This window comes from Pangasianodon hypophthalmus, chromosome 3, assembly GCF_027358585.1.
Source record: "Pangasianodon hypophthalmus isolate fPanHyp1 chromosome 3, fPanHyp1.pri, whole genome shotgun sequence".
Taxonomy (NCBI): Eukaryota; Metazoa; Chordata; class Actinopteri; order Siluriformes; family Pangasiidae; genus Pangasianodon; species Pangasianodon hypophthalmus.
The window spans coordinates 23,215,442-23,228,771 of record NC_069712.1 but is presented as its reverse complement, the minus strand read 5'-3'; the positions used below and the strand labels follow the sequence as shown (position 1 = coordinate 23,228,771).

Genomic DNA, 13,330 nt, shown 5'->3' with positions numbered 1-13,330 from the left:
TGGTTACTGCTTGCATGGAGTTTCTGTGTATGTTTTCCCTGTGCTCGCATGGGTTTCCTCCAGGGTCTCCAGTTTCCTGCTCGTGTCCAAAAACATGCAGGTAGGTGGATTGGCTGCACTACATTGCCCCCAGGTGTGAATGTGTGTGTGCATGAAGTCCTGTAATGGACTGGCATCCCATTCAAGGTGAGTTCTCCTGCCTTGTGCCCAGTGTTACCGGGATAGACTCCAGATCCACCATGATACTGATCAAGATAAAACAGTTACTGAAAGTGAGTGAGTTTTTCATTGTTTTGGGACTTTTATCCTAAACTCTGTTTAAAATGTTATTTATTCATAGCATACTTATTAATGGCATCAATTTTCAATAACAAAATTTTCTCCAAATTCATCAAAACCATATTCTAATATTGTTTAAAAACATGACATTAAGTAAACTCATTACACATTAAGATGTTGTTCTAAGTAACATGCTATAATTCATTTCTTACAACAATAACAATAATAACAGGGTTTAAAATCTTCAGTATATTCCAAATTCATAATCAAATTTTTCTACATTTCAGAAAAGATTGTGAACAGATTAAGTGAGAATTTCTTCAAAATAATGTAGATTTTAGAGTAGCTACTTTTTTCACCGAGTAATTGTGTAGCATGACAAAACTAGCTAGCTAGATATGTTCAGAAACAAACTGAACCAAGAGTGAGTGGAGTGTTGCTTTTCTGATGATTGCTATTTTACAGTTCAGTAATGTTAACTGTTTCTTACTAAGAGTGGTTTATAAATGGAAAGGCGAAATGTATTTGTTATGGCATATACTACAGGTACAGGTACAATGCATGTAAAATTTTATTTTGTGCAATAAAGTAGCTGCACAATAAAATGAAAATGCCATAGTTGCTTTTCCTTAGTTAGCTACTAGTAAACTACTTTTTCTTAGTAGCTTGTAGTGTAGCTAGCTACTTCATCAGCAGGGTAGTTTGGCTAGCTTAGCTATTTTAAATCATGAGTAGCTTGGCAAGTTATAATTGCAATGTAGCTTCCACAAAATTGGCTGAGAGGTGTGTCTGTTTATTCCAGTATACACAGCCCTATGAATAGGCTGCTTTTTACATTCAGTCAAACCATGAGGCAGGTACTCCACCTCCAAAGCTCTTGTTTTTCACCTTCATCTCTTCTTTGCCTTTATTATTTCTGCAAGTTCTTGAGTGCTTCCTGCTTTCAATTAAACACTTAATGTGTCTCACAACAGCCACACCCAAGCAGTTTGTAATAATATGAGATGTATATAGTACACACAGAAATCCAGAAATCTAATCTTGTCTGAATAGTACTGAAGTCTCATCTATTCATAACACTGTCCCAGAGCTGTTATTGGTTTGGGGCTTACCAGGTATTTATTTTTTGTGATGAATTGATGCTGATGGTCTTGGTTTTATGTATTTGACACAGCAGTTAGCACATGTAGATTTTAATAATGTTAGATGCATGGCTGGAATTAATGACAGTAGCATAACCTTTTTTTTTTATCTAATTGCAGAAGAGGTACAAAAACTATACATAAGCATAAGCCATCACTGCAAAAGAAAGAAAAAGCATAAATAAAATAGTAAAAATACAATAACACACAAGACAGATACTACACGATACAAATTCATATAATTTATGATTTAAAATAGATGCAAAAAAAAAACACCAACTTGCACAGAAATTGATATTACACATATTGTTGTAGATATGTATTGTTTTTCTTGTTAGAAAAATGGTCTTGAAGGAAGTATATTGTGAAAATTGTTTTAAAAAATGTTTTTTCCCCTGTTGGTGGAGGTACGAGGTCTATGAAGTGTGTAAATTAGCAGAATAAAATATGTTTTTACTAATATAAGTAATTTAAAAATAATGTTTGTGCCTCCATTTCATGCCATTGGAGTTAGCTATTTTAAAAACTTGTATTTCTGAAATCACAAAAAGTTGTGAATAAGTGCTTTCAGAGTGGTGCTTTAAGACTGAGTGACCATTTCAGCTAGCACCAGCAGAGTTTCCCTCCACACTCTAGGTCATTAATTTACAAGAACATTGTTTATTCATATAAAAGAATTTCATTACAGTCACAATTTCCAAACAGAATATGAAAAAACAATTAGAATTTTGCTGGTCAGAAAATCTCCAGATTGTAAGAATGGCCCATATAGCAGCTTGCAGCCTCTGAGACAGGGCTGTACCGTGTGACAGTTTTGCTTGCATTTGCAATTAAAAAAAATATTCTGTGTGAAGATAAATATTAATTCACTCACACGTGTGATTGCATTGCCAGTTGTAGGCTGTCAAAGAAGTCAACAACTTGGCATGTCGTCAACTGAGAAAAGGCCCCATTTAGTGGTTGATGAGTCACCCTCAGCATCTAGTGTTTCACCGGTTACAGGTAATGTTAGCTCCAGTGTTAGCACAGCTGACGGGGCAGTCTCCTTCTCAACTGACAGAAAACTCTATCAACTTAACACACAGTAGGGTAAAGATTTGCCTTGCCAACCAAGCCAACAAGTTTATGTTCTGTAGGTACTTGCAGGCCGCAGGTGAAATGCTAGCAAACAAGACCACATACATAACCAGCAATTCAGTTTTTAAATGGGTTAAAGTTTAGAAACATATCCTGTTAAAAAAGACATACTGCAGGTCTAGATGCCTATCTTGGAAACCACTCCATCACCACTGCTGTGCCACTATCTACATAGCAGGTTATTACTGCATTTGACTTGTCTTGTAAGGAGTAATTTGCAGGTTGTAATGATGTCATTTTGAACATTCGAAAACAGAAAAAAAAATGGACACCTCCAGGTTCACAGCAAACTAGCCAACTAACTATGATGAGTGATGTATATTTTCCTTCTCAAACAGCAATCTGTATAGCCAGTGTTTTAGATTTAACATCCGAATATATGTGTATGTTGACTGATCTAAAGCAAATACTTGTGTATACAGTATGCCTTATCTAAAGGGAAGAAGTGTACTTGTGATGTGTGCAGCCATGTTGATTTGATGTCACTCCATAAACAGGGAAGGAGTCTGTAGCTGAGAAGCCTACCCCAAGTTCACGAGCAAGAAGTTCAAGCTGAGGTGGCGTTTTCTGTGCCTTTTACAGGTTGGAGGTGGCAAATTACAAGTTATAATTGTATTGGCGTGTTTTCCGTTTCACAGAGAATGAATATTAATAAACAGTAGGGGTGTACTTCATGAATATTAATAAATAATGTCAGGGAAAACTGGCTCTGAATCAGGGAGGCAGAGAAAGGCACCTAGGCATGATTTTCACTTGAGTCACTTGAAATGTGTTGTATAGACACATGAATAATAAACAAATGAAGATAGAGGACCTTTAAAGTCTTGATGCAATAATTAATCTCAGATTTAAACCTAATATAAGCAGGAGCAGAGCTATTATGTGGATAATACTTTGCACAGAAGGTAACCCAAAATTTATTGACACTGGAATGGTAATATAAATGTTTAAATATTTAAAAATGGTTTAAGAGTTTACATTTAAAAGTTTAACGAGGTAAGCTTCTCGCTCCTGTTCAGCCACTAGGAGCATTCTGATGTCACCGCTCAAAACAGTTTCCACTTCCGCTCTTAGAGCGGAAGTTAAAGCCATAAGTCTTCACCCAGAAGCGTAGATGGAAATATGGTGAATAAGATTTCTACTGGTAAAACAAATAGCTAAGTTAAGACAACGCTTTCAGGCTGGGCAACGATACATTACCACGGAGAAGAAAATCTCATCGAGTGAGGGAGAAAGTAGTGACGCCGCGGAAGTCGTGTAACACTGGAGGTAAACGATAATTATGGGTTTTATTTTATGTAGCATCCTGGCTAAGCTACTGGTCAGGCCGCGCTGTAACCGTGCGCTAACAACCGTTAGCTAGCTAGCTAGCTTAGTCCGCTAGTTAACAGGTAGCGGTCGCCTGCGCCTTAACAACTCCTCTCCTAAACCCTCACTATTCACTTCGCCATACACCCGAGCTGTTATAGAGTGTTTCCCAGCGTCAATGATGGGGGATTAGATTTAATGTTAATACATGTATTAAGTAGAAAGAGTTGTGACAGCCCCTAAAGGCGGTGGTGTGTTAGCACCGAGGAGGGGGAGTGGCTCAGGAGGGAATCAGTTAGATGTGAGTCAGCATCAGAGTCAGTCAGTCTGAGAAATGAGTTAGCGCTGATGAAAACTGTTTCTCGTAGTTTTAATGATCTAATAAACGCGTGTGAGCAGTGTTCCCGGGAGCGCGTGAGAGGTTACTTGTTAGCCGGTGCTAAGTTGCCTCCTGCTTGTGCGAGAGTGAAACTTGGCACCGATTGACACTTGGACGAAGTGGAAGTGGGTAGAGCACCATTTGCTCCAAGGCCCCGGGGTTTCTCACGGCTGTGTTTTTAACATGAACTAAGAGGAAAAGAATGTGCTGTTTCATTAGCTGAAGTGTAGACAGCTAACGTTAACGCCCAGTGACTCGCCACTTGACCCGCACTGCCTGAAAGCAGTGACGTCACGTTCCAGTTGGCATTACAGCAGGCTCCAGGCGCTTGCTAAGAGTACTCTTTAAATTAAAAAAAATAAATAAAAAAAGGTCTAAAGTAGCTAGCTGGCTAGATATTGAAAGCATCCCCAACATGTTCATGTGTGTTCAATCAGTGTTACTTTACGTTTTTTTTTTTCATATAATGAATTGTTTAAGTTGATGAGTTCAGTCTGTTGTTTTGTTCTACCTCCCTGTATCTTTATCCCTGTTACTCATTCATGCCTGATCCTCTCACTTTAATCTGCATAAACTGACATGTGAAAATGTAGCTTTAAAAAGTAGATTTCTGGACTTAGTTGGCCTCTGTGCCAGGCTAAGACACACTGGTATGTTTTGAGTAATTTGATTCACACATTTAATATGCCATAAGCACCTACCACATATGAGTCTTTATTCAATTGTCAGCTGTCATGGTGGGCGAGCGGCGCAATGGGAACCTGCTGGTTCAACTTGGTCCAAAACAGCAGGCTTACCCAGAGGAGCTGATCCGTCAGAGACGTACCCATGATGGCCAGACGGAGTACCTGATCCGCTGGAGCCTGCAGGCCGTGGATGATGGCTCCAGCTCAGGCAGCAGTGGGAATGAAGGAGGCAGCAGCAGTAGCGGTAACTCCGGCGTGGGAAGCTCCGGTGGCTGCACTTCAGGAGAGAGTAAGACAGAGAATATCCTGATGTGGATGTCTACTGAGGACGTGTACGCCAACTGCCCTACACTACTGGGAAAGCGACCGCTGCAGGAGGAGAAGGCGAGACCCAGTGGCCAGTTCCCCTCCGACGTCACCTTCGATGAAGTGGATCTCTGCGACATGAAGGAAGACGTCAAAAACCTTGTTGAGCGAGCACGGAAGCAGATGGCCAAAAACAGCGATTTTGCCATTAGCCTCACGCACACCATTCACGTCCTGAGCGCTTATGCAAGCATTGGCTCGCTGGTGGGAGTCTTCAAGGAGACCGGGGCACTAGACCTGCTCATGGAGCTGCTGGGAAACAAAGAGCGACAGACCCGCCGCAGTGCTGGCAAGATGCTGCGTGCTCTGGCCTCTCACGATGCAGGTATGTAACAGCTGTGAATGTACTGTTGGTACCACTAATTGTGTCATTTTAAACTATTAAAAATAATATAGAATAATAAATTCTTTATAGTACTGTTAATGCCAAAGAATCTAACATCTCTACAGGTTCATCATCACTGAGATGCCAGGATCTGTCAATATGTATGAATATCCAAATTGGAAATGTCTACATTTCCGCTTGTTATCCCATAACACTAATCAGCCATTTAACTTGTAGCAAACTGCACAATATGGCCAAAAGTATGTGAACACCTGACTGTCACACCCATATGTGTCCATTCCAAAATCATAGGCATTAACACGGTGCTGGTCTTCCCTTTGCTGTTATAATAACTTCCACTTTTCTGGGAAGGCTTTCCACTAGATTTTAGAGCATGGCTGTGGGGATTTGTGTTCATTCAGCCACAAGAGCATTAGTGAGGTCAGGCACTGATGTCATGTGAGGAGGCCTGAGGCGCAGTCAGCTTTCCAATTCATCCCAAAAGTGTTCAGTGGGGTTGAGGTCAGGGATCTGTGCAGGTCACTCGTGTTCTTTCACTCCAGACTTCATAAGCCATGTCTTCATAGAGCTTGCTTTGTGCACATGAGCATGGTCGTGCTGGAACATGTTTGGGCCTCTTAGTTCCAGTGAAGGAAAATTGTATTACTACAGCATGCAAACACATTCTAGACAATTGTGTGCTTCCTACTCTTGTGGCAACAGTTTGTTTAGGACCCACATATTTTTCAGTATTTTATTTTAAAGTAGCCAATCCTGGCAAAATATTCAATAACAGCCATCAGCCATTAGTTAAGTTGACTAGCGGGCTAGTGCAGCATGCAGGTTCTATGACTAAAAGTTTCTGGGCTCCACAGCATCACTTAATAATGTGCTTTTAGATGTGATAGTCTTTCCAAGAAAAGTTGAGTTCCGAGATGCCTTAAAATTGGCTTCCTCATTTGTGGTCATTGTTGGGCATTGTCAGGGTTAAACTGTTGTCTAGACACATACATCTGTAAAAGAAATATTTTTCCATGAAAAATTTCTGTTCAGTTCAATTTTTCACTTTTCATTCATCCAGAATATTTTGTATGGAATGGGCAAGGAGCGAGAGATAGATAATATACCCACGCTGCTGTAACAACTAATTTTCTTATTCAATGAAAGTAAATGACTGAATTATACTGTCCTCTTTTTTGGCCTGTTTATTACTAAAAAAAAAAAATTCACTGGTGTGACTTACAATGGGCCATGTCTGAAACGCAGAGCCTTTTTTATTCTGCTGTTAGCGGCAGTAATTTCTTGAGCTCAGACTGCATCAGTGAGGAAATGCAGCACACCGTTTAGCTGTTAGTTTGTGGTATTAGTGCTGGCGTATTACACACATTTGGAGTAGTTGGCACGCTGAGATGTTTCAGTCCACTACTCACTAGTTGTCAGCGTCATAAGTTACCAGGAAGCCTAATACATATGATACATTGTTTTTTAATACAGTTGTATTAACAGCAGATATATTAAAAAATGAACAGTGTTCAGACATAACTTGAAATACTCTAGCACTAAAAATGCTACAAAATATTTAGAGTTTGGAGCAAGATAATTTGCTGAGAATTGTTCATCTCTTATTACTGAGAACACAGAGGGCAGTAATGACGGGGATATGTCAAGGCTAAAGGTCAGTTGTAAGTAAAGATTCAGCACACTTTTGACCCTGTGCCCCACTGAAACTTGTGTGTTTTGTACAGTCATTTTGTTTTCCTGTTTATAGTTTGGACTGAACAGTTAGTTAGAAGTAATGATTGCGTTTTAATTTTGCTGATAACCAATCTGAGGTTGAAATGGTTCTCAACTCAAATGTGGCATAATTAGTGCTGGGCAATTTTTTTACAATTAATTTGGTTAATTCAAATTCTTAATGTCTTAATGATTAGAACATTATAAAATGTGTATATATATATATATATATATATATATATATATATATATATATATATATATATATATATATATATATATATATAATATGCATATTTAAATTTTATTCATTAAACATCCATAAAAGCTATTTAGAAGTTTAAACCAATTTGAAGGAAAAACACAACCTTCTTAACCTGATAAACGCCTCCTACAGTCTGCACTATTCCTTGTATATGCCTTCTAATACTTGTGTATATATGGTATAACTCTTTTACTTTTTCTTTGTTAATTTCTGAAGCTGTACGCGACCATGCTGATTTGACATCAGTCTGTAAATGGGGAAGGAACTAAGAGTTGAGAAGAATACCCCAAGTTGACTTCTCGTTTGCAGTGTCATTTCATGTCACGAAAGACATGGTCCCCATTTACTCTGTCTAAAAAGAAGGGTTCACTACCTTGTGCAAAAATCGTAACAGTAAAGTAAATCGATTATTTAAATATTCTTAATTTAAAAGAACTATTGTTGCACTATTTGCTGTAGATGGTGCTGTTACTATTTTTGCACATCTTCATTTTCCAAGGTCCATTCTAATAAAAAAAACTTTGCAAAATTACACCATTTATTTATAATTGTATTATGTAAGAACAAAAAAACTGCTAACAATCGAGAGTCATTCATAAAGTTGAAAAAAAGTTTTTGGCAATATCATGCATAATACAGTTTTGTAAAGAGGAATCTCTCTTGGTGCATGTTTCATTCAAAAAGATTGTTTCATGAAGCAGCCTCATTCAGGAGAAGCAGGAAGGGCGGGTTTTATAAGGCTTCTTCAGCAGAATTTTATCTGCAGTTTTATGTTTATTAGATCGAGTAAATCCTGGTGCTCTGTGGAGCTGATTAAATAATATTCTGTTTACTCAGAAGTTACTAAGCAACAGTTTAGCCACAAGGAGCAGAAACAGTATAAGGTTTGAGCTGGATGAAGAGTAATAGAGAGCAAACATTCCAATACCCTGGTTATATACTATTTAAAGCTCTTGTATTTTATTTGACGGTAATGCTATCACTACTAATGATCTATCACTATTTTTATGTAAAAAGAATTCACAGTACAATTGTACCTTTTTTTTTGGTTTCAAATGAAGGATATGTGTGCTTTCACTGCTGTGTATGAGTGCAAGGTATACCGATAAAAACACAACTGTATTAAAAACACACATGAATATTTTGCTTCGGTGCTGGGAATCTCTTATATAACCCTGACTTATATATATACTTATATAAAGCCTGATCATAGTAGAGGTTCATTCTTTTAATATTTACTTTTATTTCTGTTAAACATGCTTTATATGAGAATAGTGACCTCGATTTCCTTTGGTAGTTTTGGTGATAAGTTAGGGAATGCTAAGATTTCTCTTTATATTCTTTTTTTTTTTTTAATTGAAACTGCTGAAATAACTTTCAGTAGCAGCAAGTTCATATAGTACTGGTTTCAGTACCTGTGGAAATATAAAGAAAAACAGGACATTTTTGCAAAAAAGTGTAATAATGTAATTATTTTCAATAAATCGTAAAATATATATATTTACAAAATTATAGAAAATATGAAGTAATGCATCTGTAGCTTAAACCAGTGTTTCTCACCCAGGGGTCCATGGCCCCTTGTGGTCTGGTAATATTAAAGGGGCTTCATGGGATTGTTTTTAAAAAAATATTTAAATGATGTATAAGTGGTATTTTTGTTAAATATTAATATGTTAAATATATCTTAAATACATTTTTACGCCCATTAAATTTCAGAAAAGCCAAAGACCAGTGTTTATTAAATTGCCCTGTATGCTTGGTCCTGTGTGTTAACTCTCACTAATGATCTAATCTAATAATGGAGTGATCTATGTTCACCATATTGTTTTTAGCACAAGTTTTGCATTGTGTCCAACACTGATGGCTTAAATAAACAAATGATAATTCTGAGTGATAATCAAATTAAGTGTAACGTTAATAATAAAATGTATGAACATTTTACTTTTCACCCCAGGCTGAAAAAACTGAAATTTCAAAAAGTGAAATGTGTATGTCAATGTATAAAGACACTGTTAATGTTAAAGCAATGTGAACAGCATGTAGTATATCAAATCTAATGTTAAACTCAAAATTTGTTACATTTGACACTTGTTGATTCAGGAAAACATTTAAGACTACTTGAATACAGTCGCCTCCGAAAGTACTGGAATGGCAAGGCCTTTTTTTTTTTTTTGGGGGGGCTATACAGCGAAGACATTTGAGATCAAAAGATGAATATGAGACGGTAGATTGGTGTTTCAGCTTTCGTTTCCCGATATTTACATGTAGATGTGTTAAACAACTTAGAACATGACACCTTGTGTTTGAGCCCTCACATTTTTCAGGTGATCAAAAATATTGGAACATGTGAGTAATGGGTGTTTCTTGTTGCCCAGGTGTGCCCTGTTAGATCGATTGTTTCACTTGTGAAGACTATATTTGTTAAAAAGATAAACCAACCTGAAGACCAGAGAGCTGTCATTTTGGGGGGGTTCCACGAGGATCAGTCAGAATAAGTTAGGGGTCCACAGGTGAAAATAGGTTGAGAACCACTAGCTTAAACTGTAGCTGAATATCAGTAGCAAACTACAGATAGCCAGTCCAAACTGTTTATTAGCTGCAAAGTGCATGGACCTGGTTTGTAATTCATGCATTCACTTTTAGCTGGAGGAATATTATCCACAAGGGGGAACTACGTGCACTTACCTCACATGTGTGTGTGTATGATTGAAACGGAGGAACGTGGAGAGTAAAATAACTTAAGCTAGGTTTCTAGAGGTAATCAAATGTATACATAGAAATGTGTGGAATTTGGATATCACATTTCTTAACATTACACGTTTTGATTAATTAGTCATCATACCATCTGGTATCATTTACATTAGTTGTTCTTTTAGCTTTTAGCTCCTCTGTTTCACTGGCACTTGCATTGCTCTTAGTGTGTGTGTTTTTTTTTTTTTAATAGTTTACAATATCAGAACTGTTTTGCTCACTCCAGCATGTTTATATTATAGCTACGTATTCAGTAAGATAATGGATGTAAAGGACTCAGTTTTTTTTTTTATTATTATTATTTGTTTAATAGGGAACCACATGTGTTGACAATACTTGACTTTAAATGCTTGACATTTAGACATAATTGCTAAAAGAATGCAGAACTAGGTGAATGATCATTTATGCGTTTGTTCTTGTGATTCAGAAGAAGCTACAAGGCCTTTGGCCTCAGAAAGCACAGTTCACATTTCCAAGATGCAGAAACACATTTTTCTCTAAACTGAGAATAAACCTGCTGGTGTACTTCCAACAACAAAGGCATCTTTTTGAGTATGACTTTTGATGCCAGCCTAATTATACAAGGCTTCCTTGTAGGGATGTGCATGCAGATTTGAATATCTGGTTAACGGTTTAAGGCATCAGTATTCAAATACTGAAATCGCTATTTGTGTATTTGTTGCACCTTATCTCAACACAGATAACAGGAAGTATGAAAAAGAAAATCCACGTCTGGGAATATTGCAGTTAGCAGCACCTTTGTGGTGTGCAAAAAGTGTTGCATGATAGCCTTTTTTAAGCTTATGCAATTTGTCAGATATGGCACATTATCAATTAACTTACACTTGCACGCATGCTTGTATGAGTTTTATTCATGGTTTAGTAAATATACCAAATATCTGCTCTCAGTCTGACCGTCAGATTTTGTAAACACGCATTGCCACTATGATCACAAAGATCACAGAAGATTTCTAATCTTAAAAACTGTGGCAGTTAGAATTGTCAAACCATGAACATGTGCTTCGACACAAATGGGAGCATTTAATTGCCATGAAAAATGATACTTGATTACACATTAAAGATGTTTTCCCAGAAACTTGACCAGAAATTCTGTTCATTAACTCTAACAACCATATGAGCATAATTCGCAGCCGTTTTGTATTCAGTCTTATTGGTTTCATATCACAGGAACTGTTTATCACTGTTGTTAGAAACAGAAGCTTTCCCTTTCCAAACATTATAGCAGTAATTTGGTTTTGAAAATACATCAGTGTTCGACATGTTGTTGAAAATGCACTCTACACTTGTCTGTCTTATTTTATTTTTAATTTTTAAATGATTGAAATTTTTAAATGATTAAATTTTATCATTTTTCACAATATAGAGAAGATAAAGCTTTATTTTTCACAACTGTAGTTTGGATCTTATTCCTGTTCCCATTGTGTCTGTCTGTGAGTGAGAGTATTGATGTCATCAGTGTGAAAGATCCATAAAATTTTGGCAGGAATTTTCAAAAACATGCATCACTTTCCAGCTCAGATACATCTTAAGATACATCAGATACATCTTAAGTCGTCCAAACGTACAGCCAAACACCTGACCGTAAATTTTCAGTGTGGCTTAACACAGAGCCTCAGGCATCATAATATAGAGTAGCTTTCATTTCCCCCTCAGCAAGGCCTTGTCTTTGAACTTGTTTGCTACCATCAGCCCCAGAGACACACAGAAACCCATGGGGAGCTAATCTCACTCCTCAAGCCTGCACAAACAGTGTGATCACGAACCACCACAGAAAAGCCTTTCCATTTCAGCAGAGCCTTATGTTTATGCTCGCTGCCTAGCAGTAGTTGGTTAGCTCCCTGACATCACCTTTGCTCTCATCTTGCAGGATGAACATTGTTAGACCATGACATGGGTGATCAGGTCACCGATTCACAAACACAGCACATCAGGGTCACCGTAAAACATAAAACAGCCAACCGCAGCAAGCTAATCACCTAATGCATGCTAGCTAAAAGACAAACTTTTGTTTGTTTTGGAGAGAGTTTGCTTATTCACGCTTATTCACACAGATTCTCTGGTTATGGTAAGAGAGAATGTCAAAATGACAGTGTACTTGAAGAGAACTAGTACCATAATAACTTTGCTTTTGTTCTGACTGACTGTGGGAGTTATGTGTTGATTCTAAAATCCGAGCCGTTAAGTGAGTTTCCTGTGTGTTTTCAGTTTTTGTTTTCTTGGTGCTCTTACAGGAAGTCGTGCCTACGTACTGCTGTCCCTAAGCCAGCAGGATGGCATTGAGCAGCACATGGACTTTGACAACCGCTACACCCTACTGGAGCTATTTGCAGAGACCACATCTTCAGAGGAGCATGGGATCTCTTTCGAGGGAATTCACCTCCCACAAGTAAAAATCCCACATCTCACTTAGTGCATGGTTTGCTCTTTTACATGAACCTGGTTTTCAGTCATCTAGATCATTTTCAATCGTTTAGTTGTAATAAGTCAAGGCAATTTAAATACACTTTAATTTATATTTTCTAACTGCAAGCTTAGCTGTGATGTCAGCTACCCTGGAGGGAAGTAGTGTGAAACCACCAGGAATGTCAGGATGGTATTGTAATATAATGATCAGTAACCTTGCAGACGTCCTGTTCTGATGGTTGATGTAGTTGATACACAGTGCCTCCAGACAGTATTCATGCCCTAGTGTTTTCTCTTTTCTCTGTATTGCAACATCAAATTTCTGCTCCTTTGAAGTGATTCTTTACAGAAATGAAATTAAAGAAATTATTTAGTTGCTCTCATAAGTATAAAAAAGTATCTCATCAGTTCAAAAAGTAAGTGATTCCACATTTGAGTGTCATGGATGTGTCTCTGTGAGCTTTGCACATTTTGATTTTGACATTTACTTCCACAAATATTCTCCAACTTGTGTCAAATTAGTTGAAGAATGTT

At 37.5% G+C, this 13,330-nt stretch overlaps 1 protein-coding gene across 3 annotated transcripts in view; it reads left to right on the top strand.

The window, feature by feature from the left end:
* The first annotated feature begins 3,630 nt into the window (after positions 1-3,630).
* The window catches only part of LOC113540882 (cullin-9), a 41,139-nt gene continuing 31,439 nt past the window's right edge, over positions 3,631-13,330 (top strand). For all 3 annotated transcript variants that reach the window (XM_034303142.2, XM_034303141.2, XM_034303140.2), the window contains exons 1-3: positions 3,631-3,827; positions 4,975-5,622; positions 12,625-12,779. In XM_034303142.2, the coding sequence (XP_034159033.2) occupies positions 4,980-5,622; positions 12,625-12,779 (798 nt within the window). In that variant the 5' untranslated portion in view covers positions 3,631-3,827; positions 4,975-4,979. The remainder of the gene's footprint in view (positions 3,828-4,974; positions 5,623-12,624; positions 12,780-13,330) is intronic.